The sequence below is a fragment of the Varroa jacobsoni genome, unplaced genomic scaffold (assembly GCF_002532875.2).
Source record: "Varroa jacobsoni isolate VJ856 unplaced genomic scaffold, vjacob_1.0 scaffold_1170, whole genome shotgun sequence".
Classification (NCBI taxonomy): domain Eukaryota; kingdom Metazoa; phylum Arthropoda; class Arachnida; order Mesostigmata; family Varroidae; genus Varroa; species Varroa jacobsoni.
In genome coordinates, this window is record NW_019214072.1 from 332,200 (window position 1) to 348,954 (window position 16,755).

At 37.2% G+C, this 16,755-nt stretch overlaps 1 protein-coding gene and 1 long non-coding RNA gene across 5 annotated transcripts in view; one reads left to right on the forward strand and one right to left on the reverse strand.

Moving 5' to 3' along the window:
- The window catches only part of CASK (peripheral plasma membrane protein CASK), a 318,301-nt gene extending 304,934 nt beyond the window's left edge, over nt 1-13,367 (reverse strand). For 2 of the 4 annotated variants that reach the window (XM_086971259.1, XM_022845516.2), the window contains exons 1-2: nt 13,216-13,367; nt 12,442-12,522 (exon numbers count right to left, since the gene is read on the reverse strand). In XM_086971259.1, coding sequence (XP_086827385.1) covers nt 12,442-12,522; nt 13,216-13,232 — 98 coding nt within the window. In that variant the 5' untranslated portion in view covers nt 13,233-13,367. Of the gene's footprint in view, nt 1-7,358; nt 7,466-12,441 lie in introns of those variants that run through there. The other 2 variants (XM_086971260.1, XM_086971261.1) reach the window with 2 other exon arrangements.
- LOC111267330 (uncharacterized) lies at nt 12,533-15,028 on the forward strand. The gene is made up of 2 exons (XR_002684537.2): nt 12,533-12,599; nt 13,361-15,028. It is a non-coding gene; the product is annotated as an uncharacterized LOC111267330 (long non-coding RNA).
- Nucleotides 15,029-16,755: the final 1,727 nt, after the last annotated feature.

Sequence of the window (16,755 nt, forward strand, 5' to 3'; positions counted from 1 at the left end):
ACAGCCATCTATCCACACGAAATTTTGGTGACCACATAAAAACCTTATGATGTACATATCTGCAGCAGGAATCTAGATTGCTCTATGCCTGCACACATATCATGTGAAGCTATTGCTGCTGGCACTGTAAAATTGGTTATAAAGCACGAGCCTAGTTTATCTATTTATACAACACTCATTGCTTAAATCCATTCCTTCAGAATTCTGTCAGCATAATGCAAAAGGGTGAAAAACTATTCTGATTACTAATACGAATCAGCGGATCACAGACGTATAATTTAATAGTAGTCATAGAAAATACCCAATTGAAGATATAATATCAATTGCCATCGCCAACAAGCTGTGTAAACACACTGTAAATTGCACGAATATTTTATCATTGCGCTATTCTGAGAATATATTTCATGTACTACAAGTTTAATTTGCGCGAAAAAATGCCCCATCGGTATTTTTCTAGGATTATTATTTGTTGCTTATTATCTATACTATATGATATCGATTTTTGTATTTTGATGGTATTCCATCCAGTCCAACTGAATCTTCGCGCAGTTAACATACAATGTTTAGCGGTTCTCACCGGTTTATCTGTAAACGTTGTATAATTAAATAGGCGTCCTTTGTCGAAGTATCGCGTATATGCTAAAATATCTATTGCGAGTGATTGTTACAAGATTACCTATGTGTTGTTTCAAAGCGGCGCAGCATGATTAAATACAATTTCAGGTATATTTAAACATCACAAAAAAAATCATTCCCATTCGAACTGATCGAAAAGTAAAAGTAAGGACGTTAGACGTAAGCCAAGCGATAATTCTAGTATTTGCTTTTAAAAAATTCAAGGCTCGGCTAACGGTGCCCCGAACTAAATTGTGGTTTAAATAAAGACGTAGCTTAAATCAACCAATTGATTTCAGAAGCTTATATCGACTTCCACGATTACGATCTCCGTATATTTATGTTAGGGGGGCCAATGGTTACGATGGCTTTCAAAAATGTTCATATTCCTTTCTACATAAGACGGACTTATGTTATAACTTCAGATAATTCTAAAAATAGGATTACGGATAGTAGAAAACGCGGGCGAATATGTTGTTATTGAGGGTATCACTGGGGAGTAAATGCTCTTTTTCCTAGGCATTTAATTACCATTATGATAAAGTTGCCTATCCTCGAGGGATGAACTGGGCATACGTCGTCACGTTCGATCTTAGAGCCCTGGAGAGAAACCGTTCCTTTATGCCTAAACGATAGAGACAAACGGTCTATTGATAACGACGTTACAGTCCTTTAAGTACTTAATCTGATGAAATTAACGACATATTAGACTTCCATTGTCATGCTTTTCGTTCCAGTTTCTAGCAGCGGAAAGTATTGGGCCACAGTCTCATATCTTTGAGGCGCTTCGATTTATAGTTTAGGTCACGGGTTAGCCATCGGTGCTTGACGCTATCGGCTTCAAGGGTCTAATTAAGTCCCCCAAAATCATCAGTGAATACATCTAGATAGATGAGACCCTGAGCTAATTGTAGAGTAGACGTGCCTCAGTAAGTCGGGGAATGCCCTTTCAGCTGTATGAACTAGAATGGAAACTAAAATTGGGTGTTCAGGGAGGCTAGAACGTATCTCTGAATGTGGTGCCATAGCAACCATAACTAACAAGCTTGCCAACTATCGCTGGTTCATGTTTTAGCGTTGGCACATTATGACGAAAAAATTTACGAGAACAGATTAATAGATAGAAATAATAATTAAATAGAAACCAAGGAAAAGAAACGAAAGGATAATAATTACAAGAGCTGCTGACATGATTACTCTGTTCCCTTGTAGTTACGTTTGAAAAACTCAGATATATCCAACAGAATTAAGGCGTTAGATGATTGCCAGCTTGGAATCATTTCATTGAAATTGCATACACGATCATACACTTTAATCATTTAGCAGAGCTCACGGAAGATTCCGTTTACGTATAACAAAGACGATGATTAAATCACTTGTTTGTGCTCTGTAGACCTTTAAACGTGTCAGGCAACGTTCATATAAATAGATCTGAGCAGAGATTTATAGAATAGCTCGGATACTTGATAACCTACGACGAAATAGCGAGAAATTCTTATTGCGATTTAGTCTCACGATTAAGAAGAGCTCAGCAAGAAATAATTATTATATGCTGTCCATCTGAAGCACTTTTTAATGCTACATTTTTAGTAGGATGAACCGCTAGCTTTAGACGAACAGGTCAGGAGCATAAGAAGGAGAAGGAAGGCACTCCAAACAAAATTCATCCGTATGCGGTTTCTATCATTAACAGAAACCAATAACTGCACTTAACAATCTGCTTCTTTTGCTTAGTTCATTTTGTTCGCCGAATTGCTATTCTATTATAAAGCTTTATGATGTCAGATAGGCCGTTAACTTATTCAGCATTAAAGACGTTGTTAAACGATTCTTCAGAACTAATACACTAACAATATAACACACAGCATAAACAATCTATTAACGACTTGTTTTTAGCTTTTTTATTTCTTTATAAATTCCTTTTCCTGCCAGCATTAGAATCAGCAGCAGAATTTTCTACACCAATACGAGTTTCCTATTATTAGTGGGGTTAACAGGTTCACTTGTTGATAATCTATTATCAGGATGTTGGTCATTTACAAAACAAAAAACACCCGGTTATATCTCCGTGCGAGTGAATAAACAATTGTCAAGATATAATTTCTTTTGAGAACACGTAAACTTGAACAATACGGATCTATGCAGGTTCTTTTTGTCGTTGCAGAAAGAAGCCTCTAGAGGTTTCAGGGGAAGAATTACTCTCCTTTGGTCAAGCTTTTTTTGTTTAGCGTTTAGCGACCTTGTTATCCTAGTAGGTTAACTCCTGTGCATTTGTAATATGGGTTCTTAATCTTATCTTATTATATATTTCTATTTAGATGCTGGGTTGCTTTAAATACGCCGGCCATAACGTCGGGCAGCAGTAATCAGCGGCGGCCTTTGGAAGACTATATGCTAACTGGTAGAGCACTGCGGTTATCAAAGGGTCCCAAATATCTATGGTAAGAGAGCGTTTTTTACTGTTGCAGTGCATTCAGCTGACAGCACAGTTGGGAGCGGTGTTCCACTAAAAGGGCATCAGTTTCGTAGCATTTACGGCCTGCTTAGATATAAGCGTACCAATGACAGATGCGTCTGTGCTCCACGCTCAAAACTAATAGGGTTGTTCTTGCAACTAAAGACAATGCCGTCTCTTTTAACAAGCTCAACATAAAGGCTCCAGTTGTTTGCGTCTAAATGTATTGTTCGAAGGTATTAACGAGAACAGAAAAGTTAAAAATCTTCACTTTGAAAATAAGCTATCTAAACAAACCACTAAACACGTATTTCGTAGGGCTTCGGTATATTTTGTTGTAGTAGTCAGTAAATTGAAACTCCACTTGGATTTATATATGACAAGAAGTTCCGAGTCCTCAGAGCCATCTTTTACCGGTGTTTTGATCACAAGACCGATATTTATTATCATTATTATCGGTATTTATTTCAAATTTTTTTTATCGTTAAAGACCTTAAAGACATCAATTGATCGATTGATTAATCGTCGAACGTATTTTACAGGAAGTCAATCACTTGGATATGTGCTCCTTTATTGACAGGCTAACATACATTCTATACCATAAATTTCTTTCACACCGTAAACATAGTATGAGCATCGGTCGATAACGCTGTTCAAGCTAGCTATCATATGCTCTTCTATTAAATGTACCCCTAATATAGGTTGCAGTATATGCTCGCGACTTAAATTACTCACGCAACGTATTTGCGCTTTAAGCGCAGTTTGAGGTGCCGAGTGACTCGTGCAGATCTCGACTTTTTAGACAACTAAAGGTGCAAAAGATCTACAGTCCAGTATGGAGCCACCCCCTCCCCCCCCACGTTTGTATGTACGGTGGATAACTGAAATCAGCAATTTTTGAGCTACCATGGCCCCTTGCAAGAATAGAGATTCCACATTCTGTCTGAATGCAGGCTTTACAATGGAACGATTAGGTACTAGCGTTTTGTTTCCTGGCTAGGAGGAGAAAACTAGGCAGGACAGGATGGCATACCTGATAACCATTAACTTATTATTATTCCCTCGCACGATTAATAAAATTATTGTCCTTTCTTCATATCTCTCTCAGATCATGTGAGACAGATGAGAAGCTTAGCAATTTTGGCAAACTCCCATGACTATGAGGTCATAGCCAATCGCTTTCACAGTTACCAGATAAATTTATAGATGTACTGTGTGAAAGACACACAATGATATCTTTATAATATAACGTGAAAACAACTTCAAACGATTTCGTCTATATTTCCTCTGTTCATAGGATTGATATTTATTTACATGTCTTTTGCGGATCGTTCTGTAGTGGTTAGCACACGTAGAGACGGCATTCACTAGGCCACTAGTAGTTGCCGAATGAATATAAAGGTCCTCTTGCGAATTTACTTATCTCAAAAGTGGTTGGTGAAGACAACGAAATTCCTTCTTCTCACAGGGCATATACGAATCAACGCGATTTCCGATCTACAAATTTTTCAGTATATTATTGTTGCTCGTACCAATGATTGGTTGGATAAAAGAAAGTTTTCGAAACATTCGCGTTTCGATATTACGATAAGTCTTTAATTTATTTTATTAGCTTAGATAGATAAGTAAGTTAAGCTCCGAATATGCATATCGAGACTGAAATAGAATTTGGCTGTTCCGAAGTAAAGTCTTTTTAATCTCTGAAATTTTAACTAATTTCATAATGAACGACTGTCATTTAAGAAAAAAAAAAAGAAAAAAGTTCCACAGTCTCGTTGTAACGGCAGATCACTTCTCTTATAATGTGCGCTACACTTTGTATATAGTAAAAAAATTTGTACAAGAAGACAGATTTTTACACTCAGGCGTCTTGTTGTTACTATTACTGCGCAATGTGGTTTACAATATTCATGGCATTTATGACATTTCGACAACTCCCGTTTTTATAGTACTTAAAAGTAAGACCCTGCTTTTTTACAATAATATCTAACCCTTATAAAAAGCATCTAGATAACTTTCCTCAAGATTGAGCTTGAATGATTCGTCTACACGTTGATCATTGCCTATAATCTGATTTCAGAGGTTCCTTCGGCCACCTCAGACACTGGCGTCTAGTTCTATAGGGGTAATATTTACGTGTTGATAATAATAATAATAATGAAAAGTAGTATGCCAGTACCTGCTTCATGTGTCGGCTGCAAGTCTGGAACCCACTGGTTGTACTTGCTCTACGATAGTCTTATACATCTAGTTTCAGTCACCATTTTCATTTTGATACTCCAATGAAAGCGAAACGCTAAGAGGTGTCTTAGGCAATCGTAGGAGCTAAGTCCTACGAAATTTTGATATTTCAAGGATTCGGAGAATGTACTTAGCTTTTAATTTATTAAGTTGCTAGATTTAAACAAGGCAAGTATTTTAAGTTACAATATTCGTCGTCAGATTTCAAAGATAGATCAGGTATTTCGTTGTTAGTATAATCCGTCCGTTCACCCTCTCGACGCTGCACATTGGCGGCTTCTACTGAACATTATTTGATTGCTTATTCTTATTCTGGTTTTTCAGTGATGCTTTCATTGTATGTCCTTGACCTCCATTCCATTCTATGACTATAAACCGCAGAAAATGTCTATAAACTTACGAAACCTAATAACGAAATAGCTGATTTTCCGAGCAGTTAATTAAAACATATTTCGTTCTAAAACAATAAAAACTCTTAATTCTTAAACGATGATAAACATTGCTTGATGTATCATTGGTAATTCAAATCAGATCGAGCTGATTTGCAAACCGTTAATAAGGACAATATTTAGTCTATTTGAGATACTTAAATTAAATAAAAATGAGCCAGAGAAAAAGGATTACGCTTGAAAAAGAAGTCGTCAACTCTAAGATGACGTTAAATCGTTGAGATGGAAGTTCAGCTATACAGCATCTAATGACTGTAATTATCTAAAGCACAGCTTTAGAGCACACAGGCCACTTGGGTTGTGGTGCGTCATAATATGGCGAAAGTAAAAGCTAGGCCTAAATAAACGACGCTACACCTTTTTTTCTATTTCAGTTGACGAAACACAGCGCAGTCGTTGTGTTGACTGTCTACACAAGCACCAATTGTGTACTGAACGTGAGCACTAGGGACGAATATGCACCTACTCGAGGTTTAAGTTGAACATTAAACCCCGCGCATAGAAGCGCCAATTCAAATATTTCCCTTTCTTTCTCTCTTTCTTTCTTTCTTTCCGGCAAAGAAATACATTCCATATTTTGAGTAAAGATAAAATGCTAATTATGCAGATTAGTTCGATGATATCGCGTTTGCGCCTAAGCATGTTCCGAACACTTTCTGTTAGTTGATAAGCATTGCCTAATCAGTCCTTGTCTGAACGTCGCTCAAGGCATAGGGCAGAGCATAGGCGCCATAGAGAAATTGCCCGGCTAACAAGCAAGAACTAATAAGTTAATCACTGTTTTTGTTTCATTCTTTCGTTTGTTTACTGGTGATATTATATCACTTTGGAAAGCCCTTTCTGTATTTCATTGCTTCTGCTCGAGTCAGGGAATTTTACTCTAAGTTCGGACTCTTAAGATAGTTGTGTCGGATATCGAGTGCAAATAGAATGGGTTTACGAAGCACGCATTTTGCCTAGATTAAGAAGCTGCGGAGACGGCCAGAGCTCTATATCTGAAAAAATATAAGTTTATACAACAACTGCCTTTATCCTAACGTAACGCAGTTCACATCAGGGTAGAAAAGTCCAATGCGAGGTGAGAATGTCACTTTTAAGCTTAATAAGCCACTTTGGATAGCACGTCTACCATGTCGCCTCCGTCATCCTGTCATGCAAATTGCAGCTATCCCGGGTTGCTTGAATTAAATGATAGTCTCAATGAAATACGAATAAAGAGTGTCGACATACTACATTTGGAGTTCGAACTCAAGATAAAATTTGGTTATTCAAATTGTTAAAAAAGTGCAAAATGTTCATTGCTCTACTAACAAGCTGGCACACTTTTGCGTCCTTAATACTCTAGCATTTGCGTGTAATATACAAGGTTAGTTCGTCCAATGTAAGCAAACACCCCACGTCATGAAGATATTTTTTTCCCTATATAATCCGTTGTTCTCATATGTTGTGGATGTATAATTTTCTCTAAGCCACATTTCGCAAAGGTTACTACCGGGTTCTTCTGAAAAACAGCCAAGCAGTTTTCCAATGAACAACTTTAGAAAACTTCGGAAAAGTACGTGGGGTAAAAATTAGTCTATGAATTAACAAAAACTCACGAAACTATAACGTGTCTAACATCAGCGATACGGCCATAAACCCTAGCGTAGAGCACCGTTTACCAAACAAGCAACTTCACAGACATCGCTACATGCATTTTCAATGCAATATTAGTGAGCAGGTGCAACAACAAACGGTAAGCTTGTTGACTATGCGTCGTCTGCTTCCGCTGAGCTTTACCGAAAAACAACGCGGTCCTTATTCCTAAAATGATAATACCTCTCAAAGCAATCTCTCGATCTGGCCTGCCTTGTTCGTTCAACCATTTTTTAAAGCAGACATTTAAGCAACGAGCAATGAGAACGCATACTCGTGAACCGTCATCCATTTGCGCACTAGCAGTAAACTGTTCAATTTCGGCATTTGTCTGCGAGAAATTATCCAACCGAAGTGTTCAAGCGTCGTTGCAGATCGCTCATAACAGTTTATAACGTACCGCACTAGCTTTTTTTTTTTTTGAAAGTGATTAATCACTAGTTTTTTCGATACGCGCGCACCAGCCCATGGGGCAATACTGACGAAAAATTTAAACGCAACATATCGTCCGTTTTTAATCTGTAACAGTAATAACTTTGCTATAATAGCTGCAGTGGTAGTAGTAATGATCATTTATGAAATAGGAATGCATACTATACAGCGGTACCGATTGACGTTGGTTAACACTTATTGTTAGAATAATAATAATAACAATAGTATTTGTTTCGACCCTCCAAATACTTCCTGTTTACCATAATGTGTGTTAAATTCACATCACTCCATAGAAGTACGATCACGAAGGTTCTACAACCTTGTTCTAATCAGATCCTGATCAGAATCTAAGTCTATATTATTATTATTATCACTGGTATTTCCTATATATCCGAACCATCGCCTATAGTCCTATAGGCGATAGTTCAGGAGAAAGCCATGAAGCGTTGCTTTCATTGCATTAAATAATAGTAAAATTATGAACCGAAATAGGCTTTCATAAATCATTTTTTTTATTAACAATTCAATTCGATGTTTCCAATGATAATACGGTCTTATTTCAAAACGTAGTGTCCACAAAAGCGTATGGCTTCGGCTAAGGCGTCACAATTACTTATTTAGTGGAATTAAATAATCACTAAAACGTATTTTTACTGTTACAAAAATAGTAAGACATAATTGGAATTATAACCATGAAAAAATGATGATTACTTAGTCAAATCGCTAACGAGGTATTTTTATTCAGGTAAATGAATACCTACATTTAGCCATTTTCCACTTTTGTCCTAGCTGTTTAATTCTACACACATTTGCTTTCACTGTAACCTTTAAACACGAGTAACCTAACGTTAATTTCATTGGAAAGAAATAATTATATATTTTATAGAAAAGATTTCGGCTTTTGTTGCCTCGCATTAATCAGCTGGTCCTTGGTATTGCATCTTATTGTGTGTTGCTTGCTTGGTTCGTAACAAGCAAATCCGTACGGAACATGTACAATAAAGTCTAGTAGAAGCAGCTTTGAAGCAAATTTAAGTTTCGCTTTAAAATTCATAAAATATATCGTTTTTCATGAAAAAAAAAAGGTTCCTGACTTTCCTCTAACTTAGAATGCGATACATGTCTGTATATTTTCGTGCCTTCGTAGATATCAAATTTAGCCAGTCAGCAGCTCATTCTAAACATTCCAGCTTATTCAGCCTGATTTTTCTTTGTAAATAGTTGGTGTCTTTAGTGATACCTGAGTAGTAAAATAAGGCAGATAACAAATTTTACAGATTTTTTTAAAAAATGTTTTCACAGACACAAATCCTGTTTTTATTACAAATTATCTCAGCAATGCGTTATATTCAAGAAATCTTCTAAATTTACGAGGGCTGTCGACTAATACTAAAATCAGCATTAGATTCCATGCAGATGTCTACGAGAAGATTCAATTTTTGTCTCCATTGGAAGGGGCCAAACGAGCCATGCGTTTGTTCTCAAGACACATTGTGTGATTTTTTTCAATGTTCGCCGAGCCATCCTGAATTTTCGAAGTGTACTAATCCATAAACCGACAAACAATCATTATTTATGGATAATTAGTACCACCGACTATAAGTTGTTGGTACCAATAATTTATTATGGTAGACTTGTATATAAGATTTGTATCATGAATAGCTAGCTATTTTCAATAGATACTGTGGAAGACTAGGCTGTACGTCGGAGACTGATAATATATTGGCTGTTAACTAGAATTTTATATCTAACCGCGTTTTAATTCGCAGCTGTTTATTGCTTACATTATTGATGATGATAATGATCCAGATGCAATTTTTTACCTTTTTAATACTGGTGCACAGCCTTTAAATAGATACATAAGTTTTGGCATTACTTTTACAATCAAGATCTATGGATATGCAGTTAACTGACATATAGCTCGCGCTCTCCTAAATAATCAAGGACCCTTTGTTCAAACGTTAAAAAATTACTATGACTTTATATTTCCAACACTCGCTACACTGTCTTAATACTACCAGCACTATCGATAAAAAGCAATTTTCCAAATATGTATGGCTAAGTTAGAAGTAGACATGCCCCTTGGCATTATAACAGGACCGAAAGTGAGGAAGCTTACCACGTAAATATGTTTTTTTATGATTAATAAAATTAAAATCTGGTAGTTTAAAGATATAGATAGTTTAGTTATAAATTAATCGATGAATTTAAATGTAGCACATCAATCCTTCCGCTTGACATATGACATTTTGGGTGTATCGATATTTTCCTTTACGTGTAGCTCGCGAGCCTTTTTCGTCTCGTTTGGTCTTCCGACGACCCACGTGAGAAGAAAATCGTCACTGTACGAAAAGGTCCGCCCGTGCTACATTGTGCTAGCACGCAAGGAGATCTACCTAACCGTAAGCCTCGTTTGTGTATTGTACACATGTAGGGTCAAACAGGCGACACAACCGCATTTAACCCAGGATAACTCTGTAAATATTTGTTATTATTAAAATTATGTTGTTTACGGAAGGTTCGTATGATGAGCTCGACAAGTTGATTGGTTAATTACTTAATCTTGCTCACCTCAGCTAAGTGCCAGTTTAGCTGAATCTTCAAGCAAATTAACGAGATTTAATGAATTGACTTTTCATAACACGATATGAAAAGTATGAAGAACCGAAGCAAATTATGGATTTAAAATTTATTTTCTGTAACCTTGCGTTTGATGCACACGTATAGCTTAGTATAGATATGTCAAAAATGCATATTTATTATGTAAATTAATTGTAATATCCCATGGAATACAGAACCAGTTATTCGGTCTGCATTGAAAACTCAAAAAGTTACATCATAGGCAACTTACGATATCTGTCCCGAGATATTCGCTGGCGTCATACTGAACTGTCCGAAAAGAGCACTCATATGATTTAATAAACGGACGCCATAACAGAATTGTAAATAAATTATAAACAGGTACGCTTACGATTGCAAAACACTAAATGTCAGAAATAAAGTATAAAATTTGTAACTGTTTTGCTAAAGGAACTGTTCGTTATCATAGTTTTGCTAAAATGAATTTGCATTCCGCGTTCCAACATGCGTCAATTGCACAAAATCGAAATAGGGCTACAAACCAATACACCCTTGACTACGATGAAAAGGTCAGGGAAACACCGAGTGTGTTGCGCGGTTGATTGCCAAAATAAGCTCACTATTTATTGTGGATTCTATAAGATCTATAAGAAATGGCAACTTTTAAATGAAATAAAGTGGAATCATTGTTTGACCATCAAATACTTCTGTTTTGAAGTGAATGTTTCACACAGGCTCTGATAGATCTAGCGGACTGGATATCATTATGAGAGTTGCCATTTTTACGAACAGACAATTTTACAACGAGATATTGGTTATTGCTAAGCTTGAACGGCCTGCTTGTGATCGGCTAAAAAAAAACCGAGTAAAATAGTATAAAATTCGAAATGACAAATCATAATAGAACCGCAAAAAATAATTTACCAAAAACCAAAGCTGAGGCAGGACAAAAAATAGGTTCCAATGCATTGATCTATATTTTTAATTCTGTACCACGTATATTCTGTATTTGTGCGTACATGTACTTCAATGCCAGATTAATTTTCGACTAGCTTCTATCCCGAGATAGTTTGCCCATTTTGGGGGTATTTCTTTTCCCGTCATTATGCATTAAGACCATTGCCCTCGGCGGAAACTTGCAGATAAACCTTACATAAAAATACTATCTTTAACAATGCGTGTCGACAATGGCGCCTTGAGACTAATGGTTTTTGTGATGTTTCGGTAGGCGCACTCGTACTCATAAATCTCGATTTTTTTTTGCCTTGCAAACACCTGCCTCGAAATCACAGTCATTATATTATTATTAATCTGAATGAATTTGTCGCGTTTAATCTTACAAATATATTTTCACGAACGATTTGAAAAACCTCTTGGCAACTATTTATATTTATACAACAAGAAAAAAGAATAGTAGTGACTGCAGTAATGAGCCATGGGATAGTGTTGCCGGGAGCTGAAAGAAAAAACACTATTGAATAATTCTGGCAGGGCACAGAACTATTTATTATATTAGAACACATAAGGTTTGTATAGGGGTCAGATCACTATGATGACCCATTGTCAACATCCTATATTATATAGGTGCAATATAGGATTCGATAATGTAGGTGTTATTTAGATCACAAAATAATTCCCGCTTCCTTATACTGGAACTATACATGATTTGAGTCATTGATTCTAAACAACGCGCGTGACGAACCATCTGAAATCATTTTATAAGACCCTTGCTATACCGCAACGTTGCCCCTAGCAAAATAAAATAGCAGATCGATGTGATGTTTACACGTGTGGTGCGTATAGTTATACGTATGTATGAACCGGGGTATTATAATGTACAGCACGACACATTTGTGTGTGGTTGCAAATTATTCATTGTAGGACATTTTCAGGTGCTGAAGGGAGATGCGTGAAAGCTAAAGAACCTCACGATTTTAATTTGTTATATTGCAAACGGTATAGAGCAGCTCTGTAGTGTTACCTTTGCGAGAACTGATTCTTCTATTTGCTCCCCATTTGTCATGTCAGACTTACTTTTCTGTGGTCTCGTAGACGTGATACACCTCTTCGAAGATGACCTCTACCTTTTCCGACATCTTGATGAGTGCGTCTTCACTGTAAAAAGGTCGATGCCCTAATCAGCCATTTAATTCCAGCTGTGACGTTTCGCGACTCTGTTTGTCTCAGTAGAGGTATGCTGAGAGATGATATTATCCTTTGAAGCTGAGCTTTTCTAGTCTGAACGGTAGTCTATCGAGCATCTGTATTCTAAGTGCCACCGTCCACATTTATTGGTCCAACTTATTGATGGAATAGTCACGTAATCCGTAGTTCTAGCTAAACATGCGTGTTTTATCTCTTTTTCTCGATTTGTTTTTGTCGAAGATCAGACGACACTTCTATTTTGTATATTTCTAGTTGTCATTGTAGGAGATATGTCTTTTGAGCTCTGTTAGAACCTTCTGTCTATCTTTTATTACTATTGTGCGATATTGATTAGACAGAAATACTACTTAACATACAAATATGAAAAATGTTTGGTTATTTTATCGAATTAGCAGAACCTGGAAATTAGTGTCGGCTGAAAATCCTATCTTCTTTTCGTTTTAAGCAAAAAGGCTAGATTCCAGCCGTCAACGATGATATCCACTTAACGGTTTAATTACTATTACCATTATCATACTTGTATTTGTAATAGAACGTTTCTCACTCCCCGCTGGTATTATGATCCAACAAATATGTACTATGTCAGATAAACAAATGGCGTATGGGAACCAGCTGCATTGCGATTTGCACATGTTTACTTACACGTGCCAATTATTCATCAGTTATTTAGGCACCTGTTGGCCATAAAAGAATTCCATTAATGGAAGGCATATAATTACTGGCATTTTTCTAAGTCAACTAATTCACTTCTGTAAATTCTATTTTTCCTTCGCTATTTCCTCGACAGCAGAAACACATCAATGAGCTGAGGTCATGGCAACGATTGCTACGATGATGGGTTGATCCAATTCCCGCCAGGATCTTCAAAAACGTAATAAGCGGAAGATCTTTCTTTTAATGCGCTAATCGACGTTGAACGGTTGTACTTTATTACAGTTCACTGCTAATCGTTCCCACAGAAACAGTACGTATGACACACAAACTGGCTCTACAATACACAGCTGTCCAAGAGAAGATATAGTTTGAACTGGAACGTTTAAGCGTCGACTACAGAACATGTTGAACATTGTGGAACCACCAATCCTTATGAGGATTAATTGGCACCCTAAAATAACACATCACAGAGCAACACTACTTGACCTAACCCCGCTTAACATAAAGGTGCACCTGATCAGTTAAGGAAAAATTGCAAACACTGCCGCAGTTGCCGAAGCAGACGGGTAACATCCATAACACGCATGGGTACTTCACAATGCTGTCAGTTTTTTCTCTCTGAAAAGGGACCGCTGGGAAACGGCAGAGGAACCTCTCGACGGAGGGGCCAACCGAAGCCCAGAAGGCGCCACCGCAGAGCAACAATTGGCATTAGAACCTCCATGTACATCCGACGATGGAGCCACTGGCGTCAGTCGCAAGGAACCACACCAACCATTTAAGGAATCCTAAACAGGCAGCAAGGGGCTAAAAAGGCTAGCCCTTTCCCCACTAGGAAATAGATAATCCCTGATACTTCCCAAGCGCTCATTGAGGGAGCCACTAGCACAAATTGGGAATGGGTTTAGAGAGAGGAATGGAAAGGACAAGCTCGTTGAAAAAAAATAAAAGGGAAAGTGTATTTTTATAGGACTTTTTACTCTGGCATAGAAGGATATAGAAAAAGACGAAGGCTCAGTGATCCATTGTTCGAAGAAGCCCTGTTTGACCGGAACCGAATGCTTACGTAAAAAACCACTAAGTTAGCCTCCGAGGCAAACCTAATAACGTCTTTTATGAAATTATCTCCAGTCTACATAAGCAAGGCAGGCCGTAAATAGTTAGTACACGTAAATCTTCTAAATCAACCTGGTATTGAAGATACACGACTACCGTTATGGAAATTTGACGCCAGTATCATATTAGACATACTTCTTTTAATTACCAAGATATTCACATATTGAGTTAAACCAAATCCAAGACCAAAATTATAACGCTTACATAAACTAAAGTGATAAGTTGCCGAAAGCCGCAGGAATGAGCAGATACCAAAAGGACGCTTCTATCATTTGACAATGAAAATTACACATCTGATAATCTTCCAAACAGTTTTATCTATCTTTATTTTAATGAATACTCAGAAAACTGAGCTTGATCTTTTGCATTCTAGACTGCGTGACAACAGAAGTACAACCCAGATTGACCATGACGCACGCAAAATCTAAGCATCACGTTCACACTATTTCATCCACAACTCACCATTTTCTAAACAAGCAAAAAACTTACTTAGCAATTTGCCAAACCTTAACAAATTATGTTTCAACACTTATGCATTGTAAACCCACAACTCTGCTATGCGGAATATCTTAGAAACCCGTAATAAAAAAAAATCAAACGGAATCAAAGGAAATTTCCGACCGGCAGCTGTTTTTTATAAGTGTATCTAAGCAGGATAATAAATTCTATAAAATTTTGACGGTAATTCATGCGATAAAATTGTCACTAACCATCACTTTTCGTTCATTTCATCTAAGATTTCTCTCATTTTAGTTTAATTGATAACTCTACTAATACTGAATGCAACCAAAGGCATCATGCAGCTTTATACGGTTGTCTTTGCCTTTTTATTCAAGGATTCGTTTGTTTTTTGCTTTATACAACACAAAGCACCCTTATTCAAACAGAGATGATACAAAGAAGGTGGTGGAACATTAACATGGCATACATAGAATATCCTTGATAGAAGTTTTATAAAAAATATTTATAGGAAGGTCCTGCTGACCGAAACACTTGGAGGGCAAGACGCTGGACATTTGTTGAAATCTTTTAAAGGTACCATTTTTATTTAGGCAGGTTTTATGTATGTGTATGGCAAGCTTGGCATCGAGATATAAATTCTAAGCTGCTTACTCAACAACTTATCTTGCAGCAACCCATAACATATAAGTATTACTAAGATGTGAACTTCACCTATTATCACATCCTGGACTGTCAGGATTTCATTACTTTGGACTTATATTAAAATAAGGTGTATAAAGTTGCGTAACAAATAATTCTTGCCACACACCTATGGAACAAGTTCCTAATTCAATGAACAAAAATACTAACGTGGGTTTTTAAGATTATATTGTTCCCTAAATAAACGGAATTTGTTTTTTAGTTAATTAAAAAATGTGTTTCATTGTTAGGGGGCGCAGTTAAAGTGCTATCACGCATGTGTGCGGCGTCCTCTCAGACTGACCTGACTATGGTAAATTTCTCTACATCAAGGATATATATTCTGCAGTTTCTTTCCCATTCGTGAACTTTCTTATAACCCTCCTATGCTCAACTTAATTAATACAACTAAATGTCCACACTGAAAGCATACGCAAATCTGGTATTAGGTTTCTGGTCCAACTTCCCTTGGCTGCCCTTTTAAGTACCAAATCTCCCGCGAGGTACCAATAGTGGCCTTGCTGGCCATAATCAAGTTCATATCAGTGTCCATGAAAAGCGAGCTCATTTTTTCCGCTAGAAAATCTAAGCGCACTATTTTAACTAGGATCAGCGACGCTTTGATCGAGACCAGTCAGTCAATCTGGATTATATGCGTAGTTCGTATAGTACTGCTTCTTCCACAACCGAGGCTGAGTCTGCAGTTGCCATTTGACATCCTCGGCAGGAGTAGAATCACATTCAAAGTGTTTCACTGGGTTCTTGACGAAACGTATTTTACATGTGCAAATTTCAATGACGCGGCGTTAAGAACGACCCCGAGATACTTTGCTTCTTTTGCGATTTCTGTCAGGTGGTCCGCTGCTACAGAGTTATTTGTCCACTCACAGCCTATGAGGTACAGGGGCTCTTCTCTTTTCAGGCTTTAATGGCCGCATCCTGTAGGATTTTTTCCGTTCTGCCCATGATTATGAACGCAAGATTATCGGCGTAAGCTAGCATTTCAAACACTTCTTAAGGTTTTTGTAGTTCTAGCACTACCGTCAAGAGCCAGATTTCAGAGAAAAAGTTCAAAAATCAAATCCTAGGAAACACTGGCAGTAACCTTGCCTGCTTCTCCCCCCCCCCGCAACTATCTTCCGATATTTCAAGTATAATGAAATCATCGGGTAGAGATACGGTAAGACAAGTTTGCTTCTGGGTGTGTTTATATTAACCCTTCATTTCAAACTATTAAACCATTTTTAACATCGACTAGATTTAGGAGGACAA